Below are 23,557 nucleotides of genomic sequence, written 5' to 3'. Positions count from 1 at the left end.
TGTCCCAACAAGGCTGCAACGTCAGCAAGGAGGTGGCAGAGTCATGTTTTGGGCCGGAATCATGGGGAGAGAGCTGGTCGGCCCCTTTAGGGTCCCTGAAGGTGTGAAAATGACCTCTGAAAAGTATGTGGAGTTTCTGACTGACCACTTTCTTCTATGGTACAAAAAGAAGAACCGTGCTTTCCGTAACAAAATCATCTTCATGCATGACAATGCACCATCTCATGCTGCAAGGAATACCTCTGCATCATTGGCTGCTAAGGGCATAAAAGGAGAGAAACTCATGGTGTGGCCCCCATCCTCCCCTGACCTCAACCCTCAAGCAAAAGATCTATGAGGGTGGGAGGCAGTTCGCATCCAAACAGCAGCTCTGGGAGGCTATTCTGACATCCTGCAAAGAAATTCAAGCAGAAACTCTCCAAAAACTCACAAGTTCAATGGATGCAAGAATTGTGAAGCTGCTATCAAATAAGGGGTCCTATGTTAAAATGTAACTTGACCTGTTAAGATGTTTTTGATTGAAATAGCTTTTGATTTCAGCAAATATGACCTCCTAATGCTGCAAATTCAACAAATGACCAAATGCAAAATGTTTTGAAACTCTGTTGTGCGTAATAATTTGGGACAGTGCATTTTAAGTTTTTTATTTTCGAAAAAAATACTGTTATCATTGGAAGGTTTGTTCAATAACATTCGAATTATACCCTAATAGTTGATGACTTGAAAATTATGCTGACTGTTATTTGCATCGACTATTTAGGAAAATCTGAGAAAAATATAATTTGCATAATAATTTGGAACACAGTGTAAGAAAAACCATCACATGCAGTACCTGCTTTGTCCTCAGCATGGTTCTGTTGTATAATTTCAAACACCATAATTTGGTATCATCTGTGCCATTCACCATTAAAAATGGTAAAGACAACATGTAGGGAAATACAGGTCATTAGAAAAATAAGACTATTAAGCCATTGTTTGTTTTTCCTTGAATTTATTTATTCAAAATGACAGAGAAACAAAGTGAATACTTTGTGGCCTGCTAAATATAATTCAAACAGGCAAATGAGCCAATAGATATGGTTTGTGTACAGATTTTACAAATATAAAGATATATAGTCAAAACAAATACAAAAGGTTATAAAATATATAAGATATTACAACTGTTGATAGGAAAAGTTTGTTTAAACTATTTTTTCTTCAGATTTCTTTTTTGTTTGAAAATATACTGTATTGCTTTTTACGCTTGAATTCAACATTTCATATTATTCATTTTTTTTGTCAACATGTACCTTCAGAAATATAGCATATTTATTTTGGTATGCATTTATAGCACTGAACTATTAATTAATATTCCCCATAATCCTCAACCTCTCCCTCTCCAACTTCTTAACATACCAAACACCAAACCACCCACGGAACACTTTCTACACCAACTATACAGTGACTACCTTCAGGTCAGAATACCCTTCATTTCAATTATCTAATGCATAAGTGCCTTCTTAATGCACCACAAATATGAATTATTGAATGCAAAGGTTGATCTGATTAACTAGAAACATTAATAATGTGGAGTATGCAAGTTATTGCAGAATAAGAACGAAAAGATGGAAATTATTGTAAGCTATTTGTACAAATTGTTTTCACACAGGGAGTTTTTAGTGCTTTGGACAGCTTAACGTGACTCATAACCGAAAAAAAAAACAGCTTTGGGGTGCTAGACACTCCTGAGACCCTAAATAGACTGAATGATCTGTTCAAAAAGAATCTTACTGTATATTCTTAAAGCTATTTAAAATGTGCATTTCCCAGCCTTTGTTAGTCATGATGGTCTATTCTAAATGTAGTGCAACTAAAGTCTTGGGGGTTGGGGGTGGGGGGTGGGGAAAGTGTCTTGAGCAGATACTGTGTTTGTGGGAAAAAAAGGAAGTTTTTAAATAGCGCCACAATTTGTCACATCAATCTTTACCAAAAGTTCACCAAAAGAAAGTTCCTCTCAAAGTTGACCTGAATAGTAAATAGTAAGGGACAAAATGAAAACTAGTAAAAATCATAAAAACCAAACCAGGGATTATCCTTATTTTAGACAATAGTATTAGCCAATAAAATATTTGATTGCATAGTGTGATGCTGTAACTTCAAGCTTTCAACCATATCTTCATATCCAATTGCCTACTGTAATAAATTTTGGCTGATGGAAAAGTGGAGATTTATAGTGTGGTGGGTTAGAGGTTCTGTTCCTTCAGTGCGTTTATCACAAATTCCATCTCATGTGCACCATAATACCGCTGGCCTCAGTGGCAGCAGCTTTCTGATAGAGAGCAGATGATTCTCTTAATAGGAGCATTTAGAGAGCATGTTTGTTTCCAGCCCAATATAGACATGTTTACGGGTCCTCTGAATGATTCTTCTCAAAATAGAAATATCAGGCACATAGCATGACATCTCTCTGAACAAAACCACAGCAGCTGAAATTACCACTTACATAGCAAAACACCTTCTGATTAAGGGAAAGCACATTTATAAGCCCTGTCAAGTCTACTCGCATTAGTCACATATATTTATTTTGGACAGGTACTGTTTTCCATAAAGAATGTTCATAATTATAAATGAATAGTGTAATGTGTTAAAGTAGTAAAATTAAATGAAGTAATATTTAGTGTATATAAGTTTGACTATAACCTCTTATAGAAGATGTGATTGCAATCAGGATTGGGATCACAAGACAGCAGAAGTGAGCTACAGTAACACCTCTTCTCAAAGAATATATTTCTCCGACTGCCCTAACAGAGAAGTGATCTCTCCTGCCAAGAACAGTAACAGAATTTACCCTGAAAGACACTTCAGAATCAATTTCTCAGTTAACGCAAAGTGAACTCAATGTGTGTACACCCTCATCTACTGTCACAGCAAACATCTACCCATTTTTATAAAAGGAGACTGAGACTGAAACTATGCATACAGCAAACTATCTTAATGGTGTAAATCTAAAAAAGTGTTCCTCAATCAATTTTTCGGGGTTGTGGGTAGGGAAAGTGTGTTTGTTAAAAAAAAAAAAAAAGAGAGAAAAAAAGTTTTTTAATAGTGCCACAATTTGTCACACCAAACTTTAAAATGCTTTTTTCCCCCAGCTACCTATTCTCCTTTGGATCCGAACTGAAACACCATACACCGACAGACAACTACCGATTGTACAAAAGAGAACACATGCAGCAACATGGAAATTCATACTAACACACAAATGTATTCACACATGCACACATGAATGCAATGCACACACACACACACACACACACACACACGTACACGCACACACAAACACACATACTTTGTAAAACAAGCTGCAAGGTTTGGTTCTTGTTTGTTACTTTGCTTCACTGGGGGAACTCAGCTGAGGACTCTTTGGAGATACCTGGAAAGAGCAAAATGACATAAGAATGATTAAGCAACCACGTACAGCTATGTACACTCAGCAATGTCTACATATCACTAAATCTCTATCTCTGTGCATACACTCCCATAGCCTTAGCTGTGGAATAATCAAATCGGGCCCTAAAAATCCTAAAGGGAGGGTGGGACACCAGCAGTTCTTGGTACTTGAGGACAGTGTGGTAAATTGTTCCATACCAACAGGCACCAGTGTACCACAGCACACTTAATGTACAGAAGTGATCATAGAAAATGAAGTTTATGGACAGGAATGGAACATTTCTTGGATTCTGACTGTATTTATGGAAGTGAAAAAGACTCACAGGAGAGGGTGGCTTGGCAAAGTTGAGGTGGGCGTAGAGGAGCACTGCAATGTCATTTTGAGAGGCCTCGAGGGCGATGGACAGGGCTGTACTGCCATCCTGAGATACAGCGAGAACAGAGAGACCATTAGATAGATAGATAGACAGATACTTTATTCATCCCGAGGGAAATTTTAGGTGCAGTCACCGGAATACACAAAGCACATATGTCAGTTGGCAATGGATAATGTAATTTGTCAGAATCACTGGTGTTGGTCAGTTGCAGTATGAGCAGAGAATGAGAGAGAGAGAGAGAGAGAGAGAGAGAGAGAGAGAGAGAACAACAGAAAGAGAGAGAACAACGCTGCTCACATTATCTGCTAGCGTGGCGTCACAGCCGGGGACGGACAGGAGTTGGCGGACGATGTCCACGTGTCCGTGTTCACAGGCACACATGAGCGCGGTGGAGCCGTCGTCGTCCTGAATGTTGACTTTCGCCCCGCAGGAAATCAGCGCCCTCACCATGTCCGCTCGCCCGTGGCTCACCGCCAGCATCAGAGCAGTCTGTCCCGCCTCCATTCACAGAAGAGAGCCAATCATTTAGACTACTGCCCCCATCCAATCAGAGAAGAGTTACATTAATCCAATTAATAAATTGGGCTAATCACACCAAATCAGAGATGAGGTCATTAATCCCACTTAGAATAAAACCACTCAGAATTATCACATCTAAACAGAGGAGACCTACACTAATTCAATCAGAAGACGGATAAATTAATCGAATTTATCATATTTAGACTAATCCCATCTAAACGGTAGCAGGCAAACTCCATCCCTTCAAAAGAGAGGGACTAAGCGCATGTAATCAGAGAAAAGCCAATGAAATCCCAACTAATCAGAAAACCCAATCCATCAAGCAGAATAACATTATCCAATCAGACAGTGGTTAGATTGAAATCGGCAAATGAGGCAGCAAACTAAGAGTAATATCCTCCAATCAGAAAGTAGTTAGAGTTACATCTTCCAATATCAGAAGTATGTTGTCAGGCAGAGTGAGGGAGAGGAACAGCTATGAATATTGCCAACATGAGGTATGAATCATTCTTCATTCAACTAGCACCTGGGGAAACACTCAATACAGTGGTCACCTCATAGAAACATCTGAAAATTCTCAAAAATAGCCATCTTATATATGGAATTAAAAGTGGAATTGACCCAAAAAATTAAATGAAGGTAAGTTTCTACTGAACCGGAGGAGTATCTGTCCATCCAGCTATTGGGCTTCCTACATGTATCCAGCCCACCCGGATAAAACAAACTGAGTGGACCCTTCATCCTGCGGCTTCAAAGCACCACAAATTTACACTTGAGAAATTCAACCGTAACGTCTCTTTCCAAATATTCTCCCACCTTTACTTGGGAACATCCACAGAGTTTAACTTCAGCACAGTTCCAATGAACCGGCCTACTTCAGTGACCTGCCCCTTTAGAGAAAGATTTATTTTTCCAAATACGCGCATATTAACAGAAGTGATATTAAATATAGCAGCTGTTCTTTAGCATATCATCAGCAGTTGGCATTTGCTTTGCACCTGGCTGGCCTTGGCGTTGACGTCCCCGGTACGTAGCAGCTGCACCACGGTGTGCAGGTCACTGTCCGAGTGGAACGCAGCCAGCGCAGTCAGCATGATGGCCGTGTACCCCGCCTTATTCTGCTTGTCTGTGTTGCAGACACCTGCGTAGAGACCGGTAACACACAAGTAGTGTTCTGCATTACACGAGGGTAGAACACCAATGCCACACACGCAGACACACACCTGTACTACAACAAACACATACTATCACAAACACACAGACATTTACACAGACATTTAGACATTACACACATTTACAAGACCTAACACACACACACATACTCCCACACATACTTTATATTCACACACGTGCACATGCATTCACATTCTAACATGCATACGTCCATGAAACACACACAGGGACGCAGGCACACACTAAGTAGCTCACTGAATCACACACATACAGATTGCAATACACAAAAATAATTGCATACTTTTGCAATTTAATTACTTTGGCTAATTTAAAGAATGTACACAATGTTCAAAATAGAAAATAACAGAACTTTAGGCATTGCATTATGACATAAAGGTCTGTTATTATTTGTTCAATACTGTACAATACTGTAATACAAACTGTACCTTTCTTGGTTTGCTCTTCAAAACACATTGCATGGACTGGACACTGATCATGCTGTACACATTCTGTGTGAATCCACCTCTCACTCGGGTTTAAGTTAATCCACCTCTCACTCTGGTTTAAGTTAATCCACCTCTCACTCTGGTTTAAGTTAATCCACCACTCACTCCGGTTTAAGTGAATCCATCTCTCACTCTGGTTTAAGCCTCTAGGGCTTGCATACCCACATACAAACCTGTGTCCAGCAGTAGTTTGACCACGGGGAAGTTGGAGTGAGACACGGTGTAGTGCAGGGCCGTGTTGCCGTTCCCGTCCGCCATGTTGACTATAAACTCCAGCAGCTGCGGGGAGACGGAGGCGAAGGCGTCCATGTAGGCCTTGACCACGCCCGTGTCTGCAGTCTTGTGACAGGACACGCGCAACCACTCCTGAAGAACTGTGGTGTAGGCTGCCCTCTGTGTAGAGGCAGGGAGGGAGGGAAGGGGTAGATGGAATAGGAAGGAGAGAAAGGAGATGGCATGAAAGGGTGATGCAGGGAGGTAGAGAGAAAAAGCACCACAGAGAAACAGACAGAGGGAGAAAATGAGTGGGGAAAGAGTGAATGAGAAAGAATGTGAAAGAGGGAGATTGAGAGAAAAAACAGTAGGAGAGAGATAGTTAGTGAAAGAGGGAGGGGGGTGAGAATTAAAGAATGAGTGAGAAACAGAGCGAGAATGGGTAAGAGAGGGAGAAAAATGTAAGTCTACAAGAAGAATGCTGAGGGATGCATGTTTTAGGTTTAAAAACAACAGTGCCTCTGCTGTGTATGTACTGCAGCTCCAGGTCCGCACCAAGAGACAGTACAGCATATAGACAGAGTCACAAAATGGGCTTAGCATTGCTTAGCAAGTGTGTATACATGAGAGAGGTAGTGAATTGGAGCGTACCGCCTCCGGCTGGCCGAAGCCGTTGGGTTCACTCAGGGCTTTCTGGAGGACTGCAAGAGCGACCGTTAAGCTACCGCTCAACTCCAGTCTGGAAGATTGAGAAGATGACACCACAGAATGACAGACGTCAATTCGCTGAAGAACTGTAGCTCAATAACACTGAAGTACGCAAACACCATGCATTCAGTTACTGCAACATACTGTATTACAGTGTTATTTATGATGCAATACCGTGGTCCACACAAAATGGCAGCAAATGATTGCACCATTCTAAACGGCAGATTACAGGTTTCACAGCACCTGGTTTCCTGAGAAACAGAATGGGCGGAGCTGGGGCCTCCCAGTCCCTCTTCTTGGGTTGCCTGTTGGGCAGCGGGGACTGTGGACGGCTGGGCAGTGCTTGATTGACAGGCAGGTTCCGTGGGTGGTTCCTGGGCAGGGCTTGGTTGAGAGGTAGGATCTGTGGTTGGTTGAGGGGCAGACTCTGCACCTAGTGATTGGGTTGTACTTGATTGGGTGACAGAGTCGCTAGCTGGTGATTGGGTCACGCATGGTTGAGAAGCAGGGTCTATGGAAAGTGATTGGGTCACGCATGATTGAGAGACATGGTCTATAGCATGTGATTGGGCAGTGCTCAGCTGAGAGGCAGGATCTGTGACTGGTGACTGGGTAGCAGTCAGTTCTGAGGCAGCGTCTTTGGTGGATGATTGGATGGAATGCTCTTGGAGGGTAGAATCTATGGACAATAATTTGGTAGTACTTGGCTGGGGGGCTGTGGATGGTGATTGGCTGCTGCTTTGCTGGGGGGTTGCTTCTATGGATGGTAATTGGCTGGTGCCTTGCTCGGGGGCGGGCTCGGCAGATGGTGATTGGCTACATTCTTGCTGATGGACAGGTTCTAGGCATGATGACTGGCTGCCGCCTTGCTGAGAGGCTGAGTCTATAGATGGTGATTGGCCGGTGCCTTGCTGGGGGGCTGATTCTGTGGAAGGTGATTGGCTGGTGCCTTGCTGAGAGGCTGAGTCTATAGACGGTGATTGGGCAGAGGTGCATGTTTCTGTGGTTCTCTCTGTAGGAGGGACAGAAGCAGGGGGGGCAGAGGAGCCCTCATGTGGGTGCTGAGCTGAAGGTCTTGGGATTCCCTCAGTGGCCTCATGGTATTCACTGGCATCACTCTCCTCCTCAGAACTCTCACTGCTGCTGTCCTCTGAGGAAGTAGACTCATATCTGCAGCACAACATACAACACATTGTAATGCGCCGTAACCAACTGAGTAATTACTGTCACACGCTGTACTCACACTGTAACGCACTGTAACATAACCCATATTTCCACTAACACACCCTGTAAATACTGTAGCACACCGTACTTTAATGATAAAGAGCTTTACTACTCACAGTACTTGCACTGCAACACATTCTGTACTGTAAACACTACTCTATGTAACAGACTTTAACAAATGCAGAACACACTTGAAAACATACGTTGCAGTTGAATACAAACTGCAAAACTGGTTGTAATGAAACATAACACTGTAAGACAGAGAGAAAGGCAAATGCAGCTAAATGCAGTGTCACACAGTAATTGCAGTAACAGAAAGAGCAGTGGAGACCCACCCCCCATTGACCCCGATGAACTGCAGGTTCTTCTTGGTGGAGGGAGAGGCGGACTTCTTCTTCATGATGGATCTGGGCGCAGCCTGGGTGGAGGCTGAGGGACAGACAGACAGATAAGTGGAACTGTGGGAAGAGCACTTTGTACATACAGTGACCATATACTTTCATGTGGTGAGATGCTTGTAGCTGGGGATGAATAGAAAGTCAGGTTGTCAGAGGTAGAGGAAAGCATTTGGGAATTTGGTTAGTGGTTGGGGTTTAGGTTCAGGCCAGAGCTTGATTAGTCGTATCCTTGAGGTGGAACACATCAAATACCTGGACGGCTGGGGGGGGGCTCAAGGAGAGGTTTGGGAACCTCTAATTAAGGGATTCGGTTTGTTGTAGGAATGTCTAAATGTGTTGTCATACATAACTGCTGGTCCCTCTGAACAATCTTATTCACCTGACTTTGATGCCTCTTCTTGCGATTGATCAGCTTCTATGTCTGTCTGTTGGAGTGCTCCCTCTCCTTCCTTTAACCTCTCAGAGAGCGGAATCATTTGATTACAGATAGTTTCCACCGCTATGGTAGCACGGGAGACCGGCATCGATGTGGACACCTCACTCTTCAGAAGGACCTCTCGAATTTCCTTGGAGCAGACAGCTATTGGAAGCTGAGGAGGTGTGTCTTGGGAAAGGCGAGAGGGCGAGAAAGAGTGCAACAGCCAATCAGCAGGGTGAAATGGTGTATCACAGTAACTTAGGCTATGAAAGCATTTGATATTGTGCCTTTAATTGTAATAGATTCAAAAGATTCAATAAGTATTTTTACCTTCTCTGTGATGGGTTTCATGCCCCATACATTCCAAGCTGTGTGGATGGACTGGGAAGGTGGTTTCTGTAGGTGGGATGGGTTCTCTCTCTATGGGAGGGGCTAGGACTGTCTCTATGGGAGAGGATTGGACTGTCTCCATGGGAGGGGCTTGGACTGTCTCTATGGGAGGGGCTTGCACTGTCTCTATGGGAGGGGCTTGCACTGTCTCTATGGCAGGGGCTTGGACTGTCTCTATGGGAGAGGCTTGGACTGTCTCTATGGGAGAGGATTGGACTGTCTCTATGGGAGGGGCTTGGACTGTCTCTATGGGAGAGGCTTGGTCTGTCTCTATGAGAGAGGCTTGGACTGTCTCTATGAGAGAGGATTGGACTGTCTCTATGGGAGAGGATTGGACTGTCTCTATGGAAGAGGATTGGACTGTCTCTATGGAAGAGGATTGGACTGTCTCTACGGAAGTGGATTGGACTGTCTCTACGGAAGAGGATTGGACTGTCTCTATGGAAGAGGATTGGACTGTCTCTATGGAAGGGGTGTGATCTGTTTCTGTGAGAGGGGTGAGGCCTATCACTGTGGGTGGGGCAGGTTCTCCCACTATGTGAAGGACATAGCATGTTTCAATGGATGTAATATGGTCCGTCTTAGTGAGTTTGGTGAGACCTGTCTCTACAGGCAGGGCATGCTCCGTCTCAATGACAGAGACATGGTCTGGTTGTGTGGAAAGGGTGTGGTCTGGCTCTTTGGGTGGGGTATTCCCTATGTCTATGGTTGGGGTGGAACCTGTCTCTACAGATAAGACATGTTCTGTGTCAATGGGTGGGAGGGGCGCTGTTTCTATGGGTGGGGTAGGGCCTGTTTCTATGGATGGGGTGGGGCCTGTCTCTCTGGGAGGGATCGTGCTTGTCTCTATGGGTGGGCTGGAGACTGATTCTGTGGGTGGGTTGGGGCTTGCCACTAAGGGCAGGATGGGGACTATTTCTATAGGTTGAGTGGGGCTTGTGTCTATGGGTGGAGTCGAGCTTGTCACTATGGGCAGGGTGGGGGCTGTTTCTATAGGAGGGGTGGTGCTTTTCTCTGTAGGTGGGGTGGGGCTTGTCATTATGGGTAGGGTTGGGACTGTTTCTATGAGTGGAGTGGGGCCTGTCTTCATGGGTGGGGCTTGTTCTGACTCAACGGGTGGGGCATGTTCTTTTGGTATGGGCACTGTGTGACCTGTCTGAGCAGGAGGGGTGTGCTCTGTTTGCACTGAAGGGGTGTGGCCTGCCTGCGTTGGGGGGGTGCGGCTTGTCTGTGCGCCCGACCACCTCTCCGCACGCACCAGTGTGGGCTGCTCCAGGGTGTACACCTGGATTCCCACAGTCCTCTGCTCCCGCCGCCGAGGCTGCTGGGTAACGCTGACCACGGTCTGCAGCCCCGCCGTGGCGGCCACGCCCCCGCCAGGCCAACCCAGGCTGGTGGCTCTGAGCGCGTAGTCGGCCTGCGGGGGGGGGCGACTCGCCCGCTCCCTCTGCGCCTCCTGCAGCTCCTGCTGGGTCCTCCTCAGCTGCTCCTCCAGCTGCCCCACCCTGCTCCTCAGGGCCAGGGAGCCCTGCTCCGGCCGCTCCTCTGTCCCCACGCCCACCGAGCGCACCTCCCTCCTCCCGGGCCGCGCCCTGCCCGCCAGCAGCGCGTCGTCGGCCGAGGCCTGCCTGGAGGCGTCGGGGGCGACGGGCGGCGGAGCCTCTTCCTCGGGGATGTGTATGTAGAGCTCGCCCTGGGCGCGGCTCCTCCCGAAGCCCAGGGTGTGACCCAGGAACTTCTGGCTCTTGAGCTGGACGCTGAGCTGCCTCTTCTCCTCCTGCAGCACGGAGATCTTGACCTGGAGCACGGGGATGGTCTTCACCTGCTCCTCCAGCTCGCGGATCTTGCGCAGGGCCAGCGCCATCTGCTCGCGCACGTGCTGGAGGTGGGCGGGGGTGGGGGAGACGGGCGTGGACAGGCCCGAGCTGGCGGGGGTGTACTGGCCCCCGCCCTGGGTGTGGGAGGAGCCCGAGAGGGAGGTGGTGGAGCCCGCCACGCTGCTCCGCACGCTCCCCAGGCCCGAGAGCCTCCGGCCGGCCTTCTCCTCCTCCAGCCGCCTGCGCGCGTCCAGCAGGGTCTTCTCCACGCGAGCCGCACTCAGGCTGAAGGCCCCGCCCGCGCCGGATGTCCGCGAGGCCTGGTAGCCCGGCGCGCAGAAGGAGTAGGAGGAGTGGCGGCTGTCCATGCTGACGTTGGAGCAGAGGGACTCGGTGGAGGTCCACCAGGAGCCCGTGTAGCCGTAGCCTCCGCGGGGCAGCGAGCCGTAGCGGGGCCGCCGCTGGATGGGCACGCGTTTGATGGTGTTGCCCTTCTCGATGTCGTTGACGTACTTGAGGAAGTCCAGGTCCAGGCGATAGCCATAAGGTGTCTCCACTGAGTACGGCATATCAGCCTTGCCCAGGGAGGGGGCAGGGTTAGACGTTCCTGACAGAGAGAGATTCACCAGTGACTTAGGATACAGAATGTAAAGACCTAACCCAATCCTCTTTTTCATATACAGTAAAGTCCATAAGTATTTGGACAGTCACACAATTTAAAAGGGCCGTTATTCCTACATGATCCATACCAAGTGCTCTGTGTAAGAATTACAACAACAAAAAAATGTGTCACTGTCCAAATACTCATGAACCTCACTGTATACCTCACACTCCACTACCCTACACTTCTACCTATCTCCTGTTGCTTAAACAGTATTACCTGCTATGTGACAAAGTTTTAACCGTGGGCTTTTACCTGAGAAACTGGGGTCCATATGCAGCACCTGAGCCATGTTGACCAGTGGAACCTGTCACACATGTACAGACTGACCTGGAAGAGAAACATGCCACAGATCATATTAAAACTCAAATACACACTAACAACACCAGGTAAAAACAACACAGTTACTGTTAACAAGTCTTTACACTACGTTTTTTCTCCTACACAGTATATACAACCTTTTTTGAGTTGTGAAAAGACACAATTTGACTCAATTACAGTAAGTATGTTGTTTGTACATCAAATATATGGTATAATTACAAACAATAACAAATTCCTTGCCAATAACAGCACTGCTTCACTGTATAGACATACATATACATAATATATATGATGTGTGCGATTCATTCTGTCTTGGTTTTGTTTCCCAGGAATTAGTCTGTTCTCCTATGCCTGCAGTTGGAGAACAGACTAGTGCCCTAGAGCCCAAGTGTTTCAGAGAGAATTGGAGGCACAGAGAATATTTCTGGCACTGATTTCCAGAAGTACTGCTGTGTGTTACAGCCATATTTGGAATCATTTCTGAAGCTTGGAAGCTCTAAATAGAGGTAGACTCTCTCTCGCTTTTGCTCTCTCTCTCTCGCTCACTCTCGCTTTTTTCTCTCTTGCTCTCTTACACTCTCTCTCGCTCTCTCATTACCTCCTTCTCACGCTCTTCCCCTTTTCTCTCTCTTCCTCAGTCTCATTCCCCTTTCTGTCTCTTCTCTCCTCTTCCCTCTTCGTCAGCTGACAAACAGGAGATTTTAGCTCATTATTACACACCCCTTCCCAAGCACAAAAACAGTTGTGTCCATGGGAACATCAGTTTCACAGTGTTCTGTGTGTGCTGTAGAGCCCAGCACGGCACAAATAATGTTTACTAAGACAATACCCCATTACCGGTAATATTTAGAATGTGTTCTTTTAGAATGCTAGTCATTTAAATATGTGAAATATATATATCAAGTTTTATTTATCTATTTTTAAAACACATTTCAAATGTGTTTATATATATATATATATATATATATATATATATATATATATATATATATATATATATAAACGAAAGCAAAATTTGTGCACTAATTTGTGGATATTTACTTCCATCACTTTGAAACTTTGTTTGGAGTATGTCTGAATAAGAGGCATATTTCATTATTGGTGAGAATAAATGTAAAAACACAATGCAGGCAGATAATCACTGAACATTTGTAACAGCAAGGTGAGGTTTTTGTTTGGGAAGGGGAATGCTGAATGGACTGGAATTACTATAAAGTTGTGAAGCTGCAAACCGGCAATATTAGATGTACTGAAAAAACCCAATTCCAAATACTACACGTTTCTTTAAACCAGATGTAACCCATAACCTCTCTCTCTGTCTCTCTCGCACACTCACACACTTACACATTCTCCCACACAGTCTCTCTCTCTCTCACACCCACACACATACACACACACACGCTCAGTGACATGGGCTTTTGGGTATACAATCTTATAGTTATTTAATCTCTGCTGTGTTTCCTGAGTGCATCATCAAGAACACATGTGATTGGTCCATTCTACATGGAAACATCAGCCTGGGTCATACTTCAACGGATGTAGTAATTACAGGTCATTATGGTGGGATTATTCCAAATGGGAGGGTCACCAGAAGCCATCTGCGCATGTTACGCTATCCCATACATGCCTTACATACGTGTCCTTTTGCATTTATTCTAACATATCTTCTATTATCCAAAATATGCTCACCCTCTCATTCACTCACACAGTCTCTCTCTTACAGACACACAGACAAATAGACAAAAACACAAACATTTACTTGCGCGTATCCATACAGACCTTCTAACATTCACATTCATATCTACACACTCATATACATTCTGAAACACACACACACAAACATACTAGTGCACAAAAACATATCCGCACACAGTCACACATGTGCACACACATACAGTACAGGCATACGGAGCCATACATATTCCTGTACAGATGTACATTAATGTATGCACTCCTTCTGAAAGAGTGGTTTTAAATTACCAAAATGAGCAGCCCAGCTATGAGAGAGTGTTTTGTTCGAGATGGTTCTGCCGTTTCTGTTTTCCCCCTCCTCTCCCTCTCTCCCTCTCTCCTTCTCTCTCCCTCTCCCTCTCTCTCCCTCACACTGGTCTTATGACACTGCTTGCGTTTGGTTTAAAGTAGGGCATTCGGAAACACTGACAAAATTCACTTGGTATTTTATAAGCCATTACCCTGGACCCAGTAACACTGTCTCATGCTCTCTCACACACACCCACAGGCACTCACACACAAGTACATGCATAATGTTTGTGAGCATGTATCTGGGTTTTTGAAATGTGTATTTGTGAGCATGTGCATGTGTTTATGAGTGTGTATTTGTGTGTGTGAGTGGTGTGTGGAGGTGTGTGTGTATGTTTCTGAGAGGTGTGTATGTTTCTGACAGTGTGCGTGAGTGTATGTGTGTGTGTGTGTGTGAGAGAGAGAGAAAAAGTGTGCATGTGTGTGTGTGTGACAGTGTGTATGTGTATGTGCATGGGTATGTGTGTGTAAGAGACAGAGTACATGTGTTTGTGACAGTGTGCATGTGCTTGTGACAGTGTGCATGTGTGTGCTGTGTGTGTGTGTGTGTGTGTGTGTGTGTATGAGACAGTGTGCATGTGTGTGCTGTGTGTGTGGGTGTGTGTGACAGTGTGCATGTGTGTGTGTGTGTGTGTGTGACAGTGTGCATGTGTGTGCTGTGAAGGACAGATCTGATGATATAATTAGAGCCACTGAAGTGTGACAAACATCCCAGCCCTGAGAAATGACACTCAATTTCTCCACCCTTTCTCTCCCTCACCTCTCATTTTTTCCCGCTCTCCCTCCCCATCTCCCATTTTCCCTGAGGTTCCTCTCTCCCTCTTACTCAATCATTCTATCACTCTATCCCTCGCTCTCACTCAGTCTCTCCCTTTTTCCTCTTCCCTTCTCTCCTCGGCGTTCCCCGCCTCTCCGCTCCTTCATAAACACACCCTCTCTCATTCTCTCCTCCTTTTTTCCAGCCACGCTTCCTTTCTTCCGACTCCTTCTTCTGCTGCTCGTTCCTCGGCCTCCCTCCCCCCTCGACAGTGCGGTGCTCATGAGGTTCGCCGAGACCCCCTCCTTCAGTCATATAACCCCCAGATCATGATTCCTCCAGACGTGTCCGTTCTCCAGACTTCTCCAGACATTCCTGATCGCCCCCCCCCCCCCCCCCCTCTCTCTCTCCTCGCATTCCAGTCCAGAGGATATGGCCATCTGTGCCCCTCCCCCCCCACCAAATGCACCTCCACCCACCATCTCAGCATCAACATTACACATCGAGCCAGAACTCAGTGCCCCAGCAAGCCTCTCACACAGCAGGGATGCACTGTTTGTTTTTCCTATTTCAGCGTACGGTCACACCAGGGATACAGTATGCTGTGGTAGATCTACACAACCTTTATTCATTAATTCATACACTGCTACCGATCTGCCAATACATAACTATGCTACTACTAACCTACTACTCTATTATTACATAACTACTGCACTATGGTATGATTACATAACCACTATAAAATAGTGCCATCCTACTATACAACTGCCATACAACCCTACTAATAATGCTAAGGATAATAATAACTAATAATACTGCTTTAAACAAAAACTGATATACTAAAGTTATCTAAGCTATCACTCCACAAGTGCATCAGCACACAGCTACAAAACTGGACATTTTCAGTAACGTTATATGATTTTGGCTTTGAATTGAAGGGCACAGTAAGACAAATTCCTCTTATCCTCTAGGGGGAGTTATCCAAACACTCACAAATGTGGCGCCTCTCGGCGCTATCTGTGACTGCGCCCAAACCCCCCAAAAACACACGCACACACACGCACACACACACACGCATACACACGCGGACGCGCATACACACACACACACACACGCACGGACGGACGGACGCGCATACACACACACGCGCGCGCACGCGCATACACACACATACATACACACATACACACGTACATGCGCGCGCACACACACACGCATACACACACACACACATGCACACACACACCTCTTATCCGTCTCCCTCACACCACACTGGGACAGAGCGGCAGCACAGTTATCGACGGGGATAAAATTCTCTCCGGATCAGAGAGGCAAACTATATATATATAAAAATGTTTCCACTGCACTACACATTTCACAGAGGCTTTTCCTCAGCGCGGGGTCCTGCTGTTCTCTCTGCAGTGATGCTCGGTATGCCCGCTGCAGCGCGTGCCAGCAGCACGGTCAGGAGCGAGGCATTCGCGGGCCCAGCTCACAGGCCCAGCTCACAGACCCAGCTGCAGTGACGCAGTGACTGTGGCAGCTCAGCCTGACTCTGTGTGCACCGCTGCGCTTTCCGCAATGGGACGGCGCTTCAGCCGAAAAAGGTTATTACCTATTACTGAGAAAATCCGATAAAAATGTATTCAAAATATTAACATGGTATAATGACAAAAGAAGAGAACTACTACACGCAGCGAAACGGTTTGTGCTCATAAGATGTTCCACAATTATTCGATCATGTTATGGTGCAATTTTGCCCGGTGCTAATCAAAATAGATGGAATGAGACTTGCAGCCATTTTACAATACAGGATTCCTTTGACTCTAGGAAAAGCAGCTAACTAATAACTATATACTATGGTATAAACCATTAGCTAATAACTATGGTATATACACCTAGTCTAATAACTATGGTACATATAGAAATCTAATAACTGAGGTATACAAAGCAGTTTACAGTATTAAATTAAGCCTTTTCATGTTCAGCCCTTAACTGGTCATATCCCATTTCATGCCTTGGGTTACCTGAGAGTATGCACTTCATGGGTGCCTCATGTACCCAACTGTTGTTACAGTATGACCTCACAAGGTCTGTCCAATCAGAAGAGACTGTGCTCCTCCCCACTACTCAGACGCTCCTCCCTCTGCTCAGTCTCTCCTATGCCTTCCTGTAACCTTGGACACTGAGGAACACCGTCCCGTCCCTCCCTGCAGCACGCCCCTGAATCACATTACCTCACTACATGTTCCTTCCAGGGAGCAACATCGAGGAGTCTCACTTCATCGTCTATTCTCCACTCACTTCATCATAACTGTTCTCTCCTTTCCTCTGTCTAATGAAGACTCACGCGTTAGTCTGTTCTCCTTTGCCTGAGCTCAGTCTCAGAAGAACTACAGAGCACGCTCAGTCTCACAGTGGAACCACAGTGCAAGCTCAGTCTCAGAGTGGAACCACAGTGCAAGCTCAGTCTCAGAGTGGAACCACAGAGCAAGCTCAGTCTCACAGTGGAACCACGGTGCAAGCTCAGCTAGAGCCAAGAGCCTTGGCAGTGCTCCTGGACACCAACCACACCCACTCTCAAAACAACTTGGTGCTGAATAATAATTAATAATGGACTAATTCATAAACTCTCCAAAATAAATGTACAAAAATAGCCAAAAAATCGGCAAATGCTTGTCACTGGGGTGATACCCTATGGGAAAATACAATTGTACCCCTGGCCAGAAATATATAATTAATTTGTGCCTTTTTTGCTTGGGAAACGTACTCATTTGTACCCAAAGAGAACATTATTGTACCTTCAAAGTGAATTTTGGAAATTTGATCCTTGAAGAACCAAAATGTGCCTCCACTGTCTGCACTGTTACTGACTGTATAAAGCAGTGTCAAAGCAGTGCAGCTGGACCAGTTCCACTGGACAGAATGTGATGCTCCAGACAGGAGAGATTAGTACCATCTCTGAACTCCCTGTGGACAACCCAACCACTTCCTCCGACTATGACAGAGAGAATAAGAGAGAGACAGAGAGAGGGAGAGAGAGAGGGGGAGAGAGATAGGGAGAAGGAGAGGGAGGAGGAGAGTGGGAGAAAAAGAGGGGAAAGGGGGAGAGTAGAGAAAGGAGAGAGGACGACAGAGATGGAGTGAGAGAGGGGGGAAGAAGGGGGGAGTTGAGGATGGAGGTCGTGGGAGTAAAGGAGAAAACCCACAGCCAGCTATAACAAAACGCTCTCACATAACTGCACTGCTCGCTTCAGACAAAGAAATCCACTATTTAACACTAACCTTCTATCTACTCTCTCTCAAAAAGGAATGCATTGAGGTAGGCACATTTCTAAAGGGCAGCACAGAGCGCATGCAAAATTTTAATACCAGCAACCTTCAGGCCTGTCCCCCTGCAACCCTACTAAATCCACTGCAGACGCGATGTTTACACTGAACCCTTTACTTTACTCTCCAATGCATCGTTAACCTACTCTAAACACTGCTCTGCATAGCACAGATTCAGCAGTCTGCTCTGTGTAGCGTCAGCGCCATACACCGAAGAGCGTCAGTATTTACGCCGTTGCTGGAGCGAATCGTGTAGGTTGTACATCCATCATTCAATAAACTAATGCTTTTAGCATGACAGACCAGCAAGCCAAATTACAGTGCCATCATTTAACTGACTGGCGCTACCATGTTAAAGGCATACTATGCATATTTTTTAAAAACATGTTCAGTCATTACTATATAGTGGCAACCTGTGTCTGTGTTCACTTATGCCCAATACCTCGCTTTTCTGCTTCTGGGCGTAGGCATTTTTTATTTCTGTACTGTATCTGAAAAGCATGTGTCCAATGCACTGAACTCATATGTTCCATGATCCAATAGAAAGAGGAGGGCAACAGGAGACGTGTATGGATTGGCTATGACAGTGGTGAGCTAGGTTTGAGAGAGATTAGCCTTGGTGGTTAACCATTAAGCAAGTGACTGTCTAGTGTTTGATTACATTGCAGTAGGTAGTTGCCGTTATAAGCAAACTAAATTCAGTTTCGTACGTCAGCTGGCTGGCCATGATAACTGGCTCCAACTGCACAGTACTACTGCTTATATTTTCAGGAGATTCTACCAGCCTATTTCCTCTCCTAGGCAGGGAGCTCATGCCTAAATCCAAAAGACTCTCAGAATACTTGAGACGTGTAAAAATAAAAGCGTCAATGAATTGATGCGTTTGTGAGTATGTGTGCTTATGTTACAGAATTGTGTAAGGTTTACCTCCATGCAGACTGAAATACACAGGTGTTAGCAGCAGTGACTACTAACATTTAACAAATACAAACAAGAGTAACATTAGCTAAAGAGCTAAATGGCTTGTGTGGAAAGTGACGACTAAAGCAGATGTTTTATGAATCATACACCATGGTTTTGTTAGCTCACTGCTGTCACATGGTAGTTTGCAATGGTCAGAATCATCTTGGGGGAGTAGGGCGGTGGGACTATGGGGCGTAGATGATTTTTGTGTGCAAACACAGGAGTGAAGCACGGAAGGGAATCCTGCATAGTATGCCCTTAAAAGCTACACTGAGAGATTGAAATCAAACGCTAAATACTGGTGATAAAGTGTCTTGCCTCTTCACTCCACATTAAATGGAAAACAATGAATTAACCCTGGAATTTGCTGACCACACCTGTTCAATGTTTTCAACAGACCACTTAAATATCCTGTAGACATACAAATTCAATATACAGTACTGCACTCATACAGCACTGCACTCAAAGTACTGGTACTAGGGCTTTTGTGGTCCTGAGCCACATGTTGTTGTGGCTCCAAAGTGTCAAAAAAAATAAAGAAATAAAAAAACTTGAATTATATAGCCCAGGGCTGGTAGTGGTCCTAAATGACTTCATAGAGTTTATATCAATGGCCAGTTATGCACACATCCCTCAAGTATGCTGGACACCCTTCTCAAATATGCAGAGCACACCCCTATTAAATACTGCAGGTGTCCATGTCCCAGGGCCCGAAGGCTTCTCAGCTTTGTTTCTTTAACTTACAGAAGAATGCACGGTTCCTGGAACCACAGGACTGGTCTGTGAGAGAAACAATGTTGTCTCTATTGGTCACTCTACTTAACTGTTACAGGAAATCAGCCAAAGGTGGGGCTGTAAGGGAGAAGAATTGGCAGAAAACTGAAAATAAAACCAAAAAATATGTGCTTTTTTAAGAGAGCCTCGCTCACCTCTCCCTCTGCAGGGCCTCCTCTTAAAAGAACACAAAGAAGAATGGGCGTTCAGGAGCGTGAAGTGATTGTGCTGTTGTTTCGGACCTGTGCAGCTGATGTGGGAGAGTGTGTTTTCCGGTATCACAGAGAGAGCGCTGACAGTACGAGGCCACAGCGGCAGTGTGGAGGAGTGGCCAAGGCGGGACAGTGATCAGAGCAGCAGTGTGGAGCAGTCGTCAGAGCAGCAGTGGGGAGCAGTCAGGCCATTCTCCTCTGACCCGTCTCCTTAATGAGGCATTTTCGCCCACATAACTGCCACTCACTGGATGTTCTCTGTTTGGGAATGAACATCCCAGGAGATCAGCAGTTTCTGAGATACTCAAACCACTCTGTCTGGCACCAACAACCATTCCACAGTCAAAGTCACTTAGATGACATTTCATCCCCATTCTGATTTGGTCTGAACAACAAATTTAACTCTTGACCACGTTTGAATGCTTTTATGCATTGAGCACGATTGGCTGATTAGATATTTGCATTAAAGAGTTGGTATACAGGTCTAATAAAGTGGTCACTGAGCTTATATATATATATGTATATATATATATATACATGTGATAACATTAAAGAAATACATATGCAGCTACAACTGGTACAGCTGGTGTTTATTGATTCTATAAGTGGGTTCTCCCTGGAGCCATGGATACCGTTATGCCCTCGAGGGAAACAGCCCAAACAAAGAAAGGAAGGCGGCACCCTGTCACATGTACCGACAGTTGGCTCCATCGGTGTAGCGAGCAGTAACGGTGTGGTTACGCTCTGTTGCAGCCACAGGCACAACAGAAAAGCGAGAACTGACAGCGACGTGGGGGACGTTCTCCTCCTCAGCTTTCATCTTTCGGTTATGTCACGTGGTGGGCGATAGGTGAGCAGCTCAGAGTGTGATGTCCTTTGCACCGCGAGAACAAAGCGGATGGTAGTGTCAATTACCTGCGCTACAATAGTGATTGATCGAAGTGACATCATCCGTTACCCCCACTGTTTTATAACCCTTCGGTGTTCTCTCATAGCGACTATGACGTCATTTCCACAGACAGTGTCACACGCAACTTATTTTAATTCACATTCTTCTACAACAAATCTACAACGATATGTCTTCAATCTAATGGAAAAAGAATTTGGTCTACAGGGAAATGTTCGCCAACTCTCCTGAAAATGAAACAATTACAAACAGACTCAGGTCTTAATTAGATTCGTTCAGGGAAAAAACAATTAAAACGCCCAGCATGCTGCCCACCTAACAAAAAAGGTTTATAACTTCGCCTTTCTTTTTTCGGAATTCGACAACTTCTGCCCTTACTTCAAACACTATAATCGGGAATGCTACTCCGCGTGACAGAAATTCCATTCCCGCTGCTCTTGGCATGCATCGCCGCGCTAGAAGCAAGGGGCAACTCCTAGCAACTCCTGCTGGGCATCCCTGAGCATGATGTGATTTGTTTTTGCACAACTTTCTTGTGTTTAGTAGATTTTTATCTGACTATAATGTAAATGTATGAACATGTCCAAACTGACTAACAATTTAAATAATGGTAACCTATCTTTAATTACAATTAAAAGCTTACAACGGTCTTAAAGCACGTTGATTATGACTACAATTTATATGGTAATATGGTATGGTAAGCCAACAACATAATTGAGTATTACCATTTCAATATCTTTAAACAACAATAACCTTTCTGAGATTCCCACTTTATCTGAAACAGAGCAGCGTCTTATGAAAGTGAAATGGAAATAGACTACCCTATTAGGGAAACTGCAAAACTTCAAAATACGACAAAATCCATGATGTCAAACTTACACGTACTAGCGCGGCAGCCATTAAGGGAGCTTTCCTCATATACCCCCTCTCCAAAAAGCGCAGCGGAGCAGACCCGACTTTCAACCCCGCTTAAAGGGTGTTTTACCTCACACTTTAAAATGCGTGAGGTCACTTTTATCACACGACACAAATATGTAATCTCGGCATTGGCAAAATCACCACAAATCGCCAAGCAAACTTGAGCCATGAGCTTGAGTTCATGACTGCTGTTTTTTTCCAAGAGCCTGAAAGTCACAAAAACTTATGAGAACGGAACCACCCCTTCCCTAGAGTCATAGAAATAGGCTTTCTTTAATAAATACAAATGTATGGGTCCATAAAAACAGTTTACCTCTGGAAATGGTTAGAAATACATGGGCTAATTTCCAAGCAAATGATGTTTATGAATAGCATTATTTTATTTAACCGAATTCATTATATGTTACGCGTTGTCTACGTGAGCGATTACGATTTCCATTACATTCTATCATTTCGCTTTCAATAAATTGTCTTCAGAACTTAACGCCAGACCTGTATTTTTGACATTAGAGTCTAACACTGATGCGCCCTTGCCATGAAATGGCGAAAGGACAAACACCGTTTCTAGTGTCTTTATATAAAGCGCCTCACGCGCCCCATAACTGCGCCCATCGTGTCCGCCCGCGTCTCACGGACTGTGGAGCAAGGATGCTCTTTGTCAAATACGCTTCACTAAAACAAACCTTTAGTTGATCTAATTTTGAAAACACTTATATTGAACACGTATCACCAGATAAAAGGCGTTTTAACGTGTTACTTATTCAATTTTCACGTTATTAAGCATTTAGCCTACTTTAGAACTCGGCTAGAATAAAACCGAGCAAGAGAGCAGTTATATCAACCAGGCACGCAAGCATCATCAATAAGGCAAAGGAAGGGAATACTTTTCAAATTTCTAACAAAAAATTGTGTGTAGGCCCCACTAGTCAACCGTTTTGATTCATGCGATCTACACGCATGCAACATCAAACAGATTAAAAGTTCGACCAAAACAAAGCTCTCACCTCTTCCTTTGCAGTCCCTCCAAACATTCGAAGCCCAACAGCTCGCGCACTGACAGCGAGATTAAAAACACCGCAGCAGACCAATGCGCGAGGCCCCCTCCCTTCGGTCTTAAAGAGGCAACAGCAGAGTCCAGACATTATAATCCACCCAAAGCGCGCAAGCCGTGCCAACAATGTCTTCATAAAAAGTCTTCATTACCAAATACGTGTTTGGATATTCTGGTAAATTGTGATTTAAAGTTCGCTTTTAAAAGGTGTTTAATATTTTGTGTATATATTGGCATCGAACATGTAGCTTATCCAATAATCAGTTACTGCTTCTTTTTGCAGAGAATCGAGCTGCCTATTACGCTATGCTAAAATGCATCTTATGTATGAGGATTGTCCATTATAGTCAGGCAGTATCTTGGCACGGCAGAAGTATACGCTTATAAAGGAGGATGTAATGACAAAATTCGTCTTAGAGCTTCACTTGCAAGAGTAAAAAACTCCCAATCGACC

The 23,557-nt window shown here is 45.0% G+C and overlaps 1 protein-coding gene across 3 annotated transcripts; it reads right to left on the bottom strand.

Moving 5' to 3' along the window:
- Positions 1 to 971: 971 nt before the first annotated feature.
- Positions 972 to 23,100, bottom strand: kank2 (KN motif and ankyrin repeat domains 2). Of its 3 annotated transcripts, XM_061225054.1 has the most exons (13): positions 23,057 to 23,100; positions 12,750 to 12,835; positions 12,086 to 12,160; positions 9,293 to 11,776; positions 8,924 to 9,148; positions 8,482 to 8,575; positions 7,166 to 8,092; positions 6,866 to 6,953; positions 6,175 to 6,394; positions 5,321 to 5,463; positions 4,101 to 4,301; positions 3,750 to 3,848; positions 972 to 3,409 (listed from the first exon to the last, which is right to left on the bottom strand). In XM_061225054.1, exons 3-13 carry the CDS (start codon positions 12,120 to 12,122, stop codon positions 3,362 to 3,364), a joined length of 4,566 nt encoding a protein of 1,521 aa, XP_061081038.1. In that variant the 5' UTR covers positions 12,123 to 12,160; positions 12,750 to 12,835; positions 23,057 to 23,100; the 3' UTR covers positions 972 to 3,361. The 3 variants fall into 3 exon arrangements, with proteins under 3 accessions (XP_061081038.1, XP_061081040.1, XP_061081039.1); XM_061225056.1 differs by lacking the exon at positions 8,924 to 9,148; XM_061225055.1 differs by lacking the exon at positions 12,750 to 12,835 and having other exon boundaries at positions 23,057 to 23,086.
- Positions 23,101 to 23,557: the final 457 nt, after the last annotated feature.

The sequence above is a fragment of the Conger conger genome, chromosome 16, assembly GCF_963514075.1.
Source record: "Conger conger chromosome 16, fConCon1.1, whole genome shotgun sequence".
Taxonomy (NCBI): domain Eukaryota; kingdom Metazoa; phylum Chordata; class Actinopteri; order Anguilliformes; family Congridae; genus Conger; species Conger conger.
This window is presented reverse-complemented; position numbering and strand designations above follow the sequence as displayed.

Coding starts and splice junctions, on each gene's coding strand:
- kank2 (XM_061225054.1), bottom strand. CDS start 12,122: ATGGCTCAGGTGCTGCATATGGACCCCAGTTTCTCAG. Junction 6,395..6,865: donor GCTTCGGCCAGCCGGAGGCG/GTACGCTCCAAT, acceptor GCCTCTACACAG/AGGGCAGCCTACACCACAGT. Junction 4,302..5,320: donor TCAACGCCAAGGCCAGCCAG/GTGCAAAGCAAA, acceptor CTGTGAATGGAG/GCGGGACAGACTGCTCTGAT.